The sequence below is a fragment of the Entamoeba invadens genome, assembly GCF_000330505.1.
Source record: "Entamoeba invadens IP1 unplaced genomic scaffold scaff_1105074724328, whole genome shotgun sequence".
NCBI classification, from domain to species: Eukaryota; Evosea; order Mastigamoebida; family Endamoebidae; genus Entamoeba; species Entamoeba invadens.
The window spans coordinates 230596-236845 of NW_004440100.1; the positions used below are offsets into that span (position 1 = coordinate 230596).

General features: G+C 35.6%; 4 protein-coding genes across 4 annotated transcripts; 3 read left to right on the forward strand and 1 right to left on the reverse strand.

The window, feature by feature from the left end:
* Positions 1 to 32: 32 nt before the first annotated feature.
* On the forward strand, positions 33 to 2078 carry EIN_319410 (Cyst wall-specific glycoprotein Jacob family protein; the record flags this gene model as incomplete). The annotated part of the gene is made up of 1 exon (XM_004253745.1): positions 33 to 2078. The coding sequence occupies one exon, from the start codon at positions 33 to 35 to the stop codon at positions 2076 to 2078; it is 2046 nt and encodes a 681-aa protein (XP_004253793.1).
* A 206-nt stretch (positions 2079 to 2284) lies between these two features.
* EIN_319420 (hypothetical protein) lies at positions 2285 to 3169 on the forward strand (the record flags this gene model as incomplete). Its single annotated transcript, XM_004253746.1, has 1 exon — positions 2285 to 3169. The coding sequence occupies one exon, from the start codon at positions 2285 to 2287 to the stop codon at positions 3167 to 3169; it is 885 nt and encodes a 294-aa protein (XP_004253794.1).
* Positions 3170 to 5023: 1854 nt separating this feature from the next.
* Positions 5024 to 5344, forward strand: EIN_319430 (hypothetical protein; the record flags this gene model as incomplete). Its single annotated transcript, XM_004253747.1, has 1 exon — positions 5024 to 5344. One exon carries the CDS (start codon positions 5024 to 5026, stop codon positions 5342 to 5344), a length of 321 nt encoding a protein of 106 aa, XP_004253795.1.
* A 752-nt stretch (positions 5345 to 6096) lies between these two features.
* On the reverse strand, positions 6097 to 6249 carry EIN_319440 (Hypothetical protein; the record flags this gene model as incomplete). Its single annotated transcript, XM_004253748.1, has 1 exon — positions 6097 to 6249. A coding segment is annotated over one exon (153 nt), but the record flags the coding sequence as incomplete, so codon positions are not given.
* Between the last annotated feature and the right edge of the window lies 1 nt (position 6250).

Consider the following 6250-nt stretch of genomic DNA (forward strand, 5'->3'; position numbering starts at 1 on the left):
TTACCGCAGAAAAGTAAATTCATTCGTTCCAAATGAGAGCTGTTTTAGTCTTTACAGTTTTAGTTCTACAAGTTGTGCTCGCTGAAGTAAAGGTGGATGATGACTCTGACACAATCCAAGAAAAGTCTGGTGAGTTCAATTGCTCGGTCCAGGGTCTTTATTGTATCCTTGATGGAGTGCATGATAAAGAGTATTACGAATGCTCTGACAATTATCAAGGCTTTAGACCTTGCGCACCAAACACCAGATGCGCCAAAGAAGGGAGAACTCCTTTCGGGTACAACCCATGCATTTATATTGAATCTTTCGATTGCGACGAGAAGTCAGGTGGACACTGCCACTCAGAAGAGTCTTATGAACGCTCTGAAGAAAAATCACACGAGAAATCGCACGAATGTTCTTATGAAAAGAGCACTGAAAGCTCTGAGGTAAAGAGTGAGGAGTCAAAACAATGTTCCCATGAGTGTTCAAAGGAAAAGAGTACCGAAAGCTCCGAAGAAAAATCACACGAGTGTTCTTATGAAAAGTCTGAAGAACATAGTAAGAGTAGTTCTGAAGTTAAGAGCGAAGAAAAATCCAAAGAAAAATCTGAAGAATCAAAGCAATCCTCCGAAACTAAGAGCGAGGAGAAGAGCAAAGAATGCAGCAATGAGAAGTCTAAAGAAAAGAGTGAAGAAAAATCTGAGGAGAAGAGCAAAGAGAAGTCATGCAACGAAAAGAGTGAAAGTACAATCGTTATTACTCCATCAACTGAGAAATCTGAAGAGAAGAGTATCGAGAAATCTATAGAAAAGTCTGAAGAATCGAAACACTGTAATGATAAGTCGTGTGAAGTTAAGTCTTCCACTGAAAAGTCTGAAGAGTCAAAGCATTGCAACGACAAGTCATGTGAAGAAAAATCGTGCCATGAGAAGAGTGAAGAAAGCACAATAGTTGTGACTCCATCAGTTGAGAAGTCTGAGGAAAAATCCAAGGAGAAGAGTAAGGAGAAGTCTGAAGAATCGAAACATTGTCCAGAAAAATCATGCGAGGAAAAATCGTGCCACGAGAAGAGTGAGGAAAGTAAAGTTCCTGTTACTCCTTCAGTTGAAAAATCAGAAGAAAAAAGTAAAGAAAAGTCTGAAGAATCAAAGCATTGTCCAGAGAAGTCCTGTGAAGAGAAGTCTTGCCATGAGAAGAGTGAGGAAAGCAAAGAACCTGTCACACCATCGGTCGAAAAATCCGAGGAAAAGAGCAAAGAAAAGTCTTGCACTGAAAAGAGTGAGGAAAGCAAAGTACCTGTCACACCATCTGTTGAGAAGTCTGAAGAATCAAAGCATTGTCCAGAGAAGTCCTGTGAAGAGAAGTCTTGCCATGAGAAGAGTGAAGAAAGCAAAGTTCCTGTCACGCCATCTGTTGAAAAATCCGAAGAGAAGAGTAAACATTGTGAGGATAAGTCTTGTGAGGAAAAATCATGCCATGAGGAAAGCAAAGTACCTGTTACTCCATCGGTCGAAAAGTCGGAAGAGAAATCCAAACACTGTGAAGACAAGTCCTGTGAAGAGAAATCTTGCCACGAAAAATCCAAAGAACCTGTCACACCTTCAGTTGAAAAATCAGAAGAGCTTTCATTCCCATCTGAAGACCATGAATGCAAACAGAATGGATACTATTGTTACATGGATGGAGTTCATGACTATGATTTCTACATTTGTGCTGATGGATATCACGGCTTCTTGGATTGTCCAAAGGGTACCAAGTGCAAAGGTGAAGAAGGAAATCCTTATCAGTACAACCCATGTGTGATTGAAGGACAAAACAATGAGACTTCAGAGGAGCACTGCGAGGAGAAGAGCGAGGAAAAGAGCGAGGAGTGCAACAAACCTTTTGTCTGCAAGGAAGACGGTCTCTTCTGTGTTATTGATGGAATCCACAACAATCAGTACTATGAATGTGCCAACACATTTAAGGGATTTAGACCATGTGCTCCAGGAACATGGTGCCAGGGTGAGCAAGAGAAGCCATATGGATATAACCCATGTGTCTGGTTGGACCAGACCAAGTGGTTTGGAAACTCGACTGCACGTAAGTGTGAGTGAGTAAGTTTCTTGAAGACGGTTAATCGTCTTCATTGTCTCAATTGACTTTGTTTTAAAATTGGTTCAAAAATTAATGAATGATTTGAGTAATAATTAATTAATGATCTTAAAATTATTTAGAAATTAAAACTCATTTAATTCCTCAATTTAAATTCTAAAAATCTTCAACAATCTCTTATAAAAGTAAATTTCATTAAAATACGCATATGGCGCATCTTGAATGCTTTCACATGTTAACTACTTTGAAATTTTACACAACCATTAACACGATTAAGCAGCTTGTGTTAGTAAGTAAAAAGTATCGCCAAATTTTTGAGATGTTACACTTCAACCCGGTTCCAATCAACAACAAAACAATTGCATATTTCCCTCACTTAGAAACGTTGCATCTTTATAACCCGACGGACGAGACTTTTGGGAATAAAGTGGTTTCTTCAACTCAAATTGAGAACACAAACAGAGTTGCTTTTTATAAGGTAGTGGTTTGGTTTGAAGTTGATTACGAGACAACCATAACCCATCAAACCATTGAGTATAAAAACATCTGTTATTCGAAGAGTGATCGTGTAAAGTATGGCGACAAGATCCCCCCCGTTGTTCATTCCCTTGGGTATAAATGTTTTGAAAAGTGCACTTTCAAATCTTTTGTTGTTCCGACTCAAATCACGTCTCTCGGGGAACGGTGTTTCAGTGACTGTTGCAACTTACAATCGATAACAATCCCAGACACAGTCCTTTCACTTGGAAAGTCGTGTTTTTATTATTGTAGTGATTTAGAGGATGTCAGTATAGGGTCTAATGTTCGTTCCATAGGAAGTTATTGTTTCGAGGGGTGTTATATGAATCTCTGTACTATTGAAATACCGGAGGGATTGACTTCTCTTGGTGATGACTGTTTCTGTGGATGCGGGAATTTGTCGAAAGTGAAGTTGCCAAGCACGCTTAAAGTGTTTGACATAGAGTGGTTTACTCAATGTTATGCACTTCGTCAGATTGAGTTACCCCGCACCGCACAAATAGATACTTTTTACTTTCACATTTTTGATACAAATCGCGAAGTAAATCCGCTGTGCAAATTGAAAGTCAAGTGATTGCTATTGGTAATTTATGTATTATAAATATAGTATATTTTATTATAAAAGTGCTTCAATGTTTTACTGAACTGTTTTTCCTTCATGGATGGCTTTTGTTTGTTTTTCTATATTTTGAGAAGGCATGGATTGGGGACAAGAAATATTTGGCGATTCAATTGATCACAAAAGAAAACAAATAAACTTAAAACACGCCGAATAAAGTTTTCTCATGTTTTTGAGATGATTTTGCATTAAAAATCCACAAAAAAGCAAAGTGAAGAGTCGTTTTTGTTGGTTAAAAATCTTTCATTTGTTCAAGTTTTAAAAAAATTGTGGACGACTTCGTATATTTGGGGTTCGGTGTGTGACTCCATAATCTCGGGAAATCCAAAACGCAAAAAAGCTATCTGTTTAGTTTTTTTAACCATCGCTTTGGGTTCTTTTTTTTTATTTTACCAAAATACATCCCCATTTCCAGAATTGATTTGCCCTCAACTTGTAGTGAAATGAGCAGTCTGTCTTAACTTATATTTTAAACCCCCGACATTTAGAATCAAATCTGGCCAACAATCAATAAGATTGAATGCATTTTTGACAGGGAAATTGATGAGTGCGGCAAAAACAGTAACGAAAACGAAAACATTTCTATTATCGTCTTCTTTTAGTAAATAAAATACTATTTGGAAGAAAAGAAAACTTAAAAAAGTGAAAACCCAAAAAATGATTAACAATTATAATAAATTGAGTATGTTTTCTGGGCTGTTTTTTGGATTGTTATCTAATTTTTTTTGGTTATTTGTTATTTATTTTTACAAGCGCAATGGTTGGAATTCGGCAGTTTGAGAATTTGGTCTTTTAACTTTACTTGCAGAATCTATAATAAAACAATAGTATATTTGTTAATAAAATAATATTATATAGTAACAGAGCAAAAAAGTGTTTTGTTCAGTAAAACGAAAAGATCTATTTTTGAGGATTTTCCGAAATTAGGTTTGCGTAATTATTTGTCGTTGAATAAAGGCAATCAACAATTATGGTGATGAAATAAGCACTCATTCAACACAGAATGGTTCAACAAAACTGAAAATGCCGGGAAGTGTTTCTTATTTTAACCAAAAAATGCTGAGCGAAAGATAATATTTAAGCAAACTTATTTATAGCCGACATGTTTTTGGTAATTTGCATTGTAAATCACGCAATTTTTCACCTGAAAGCGCGTTTTGCTCCTTTCCAAAAAAACAAAAAGGGAACCCGACTCATAAGCATTGGAACTATACTTCATTCCATTGATATACCATAGTTTCTAGTTACTCGTATTTATTGCTTTGATTAACATCATATGTGGCGTATAAATAGAAACAAACATAAAGAAATGAATAAAACGAATAAGAAAGAGTTTGAAAAGCAGAGCAACCCCGTCCACAAAGTACCAAAAGATTGTTACCCGAAAAAACACCACAAAATCATTTAACAAAAACAAAGAAATACTAAGAAATTGGTGAGTGGTTTTCCTTGTTACCATGTAATCAGAAATAACGATGGACTTTTACTCAGTTCGAAACTTCTTCATATTTCCCAAAAATAATCGCACCGTCAAGACAACAAATTCATTTTCTGAGTCTTCTAACAAAGAAAACCCGTTAATGTTCCTGAAAAAATGTTGTGTGAAAATCAAGAAAGTATTTAAAATACTTTCAAAACGCCTTCCCAAACCCCTCAAAAATGGACGCAAAGACAGTAAAACAAAGAAAAGATTGTTAAGAAACCAAACACGCGTTTTGCCGATTCAAAGGGTTGTAACAAAAACCACATCAAAAAATTTGACGTTTTTGGCACTTATATAAGTCCGCGCAAAACTCATATCACCATCCCATGCAAACCGTGTTCAGACCAGTCACACTCCCAACATATCACAAGACATTCTTCCCACTCGTCCAAATCTCTATGGACAGCTTTGTCGAGAACTCTTTCAAACGCTCAGTTTCAGTCACCAACACGGTCGCTTCGTTCGAAGAGAAACCACACCGTGCTGTCAGTGCCGCCGTTCAAGAAAACAGTATCCCACTGACTCTCGACAACTTGTCAAAGAACGGACTTGGATTCCTTTCAACAGAAGACAAGAACGAGAGAGTCTATTACTGGACGGAGACTATCACTGAACAATGCTTATACCCAGACCCCTGTTCGCTGTAAGTCTCATTTGTATAAACATCAAAATAGCTGTTTATTGTGTAATTAAATTCATTCTGTTTCTTTTCGTTAGACTTTATTACATATTGCAAAGAATTTGATAGCAATTCATAGAGCAACTGACTTGAATGTTTCTTTTCAAACAAATGAATCCGAAAAAGTAAATTTATAACACCATTCCAATTTTTAATACTTTTGGGCAGTTTTTTTAATTAAGGAGTAGTAGAAGTTCCCGTTGTAATACGGCTTTCATCTTCTATTTCTCTCATTTGGAAATGAAATAAATAATTCATTCCAAATTACAAAAATAGAGGAGAAAAGTTTTGTTTAAAAATTACAAGGCTTTGCTTTTCAACAGCAATAATCTTAGGGAAACCAATTCAGATTTCTCATAAAATTTGTTTAAAAATTTAATAACAATTTTTACACACATTTGAAAGAAAATGTTTTCAATAATTTTATATTAGAAGTTATAAATAAGAAACAGTCGAGCAATTCGACTTTTCTTGTTTTTGATAACAAATCCCTTCACAAAATTGAGTTTTGGAAAACAGAGTCTTTTCTTGCAATCTGTTAGTTTTGTTTTATTCAATTGAACACGAAAACGATATATTCCATTGAATGACTTCGAAACTATTTCAAACAGTCTTTTCTTTTGGTGGAATTGTGACATTTTACTTAACACTCTGATCCTTTTTTAAAACTTTTGTGGAATAAAAAAAATCGAAGAAGAAATAATAAAAAAATAACATAGTTTAATCCTGCGACGTCGTGTTTGAACTTTCTGAATTTTCTTCTCCTTCAAATTTGTAAATCGGCTCTCTCGACTCTTTGGACACTTCTGAACTCTCTTGAAGAACAGATGATGAAAGCTCATTCTTCTCTTTGAGACTATCAGACTTGTTTGAA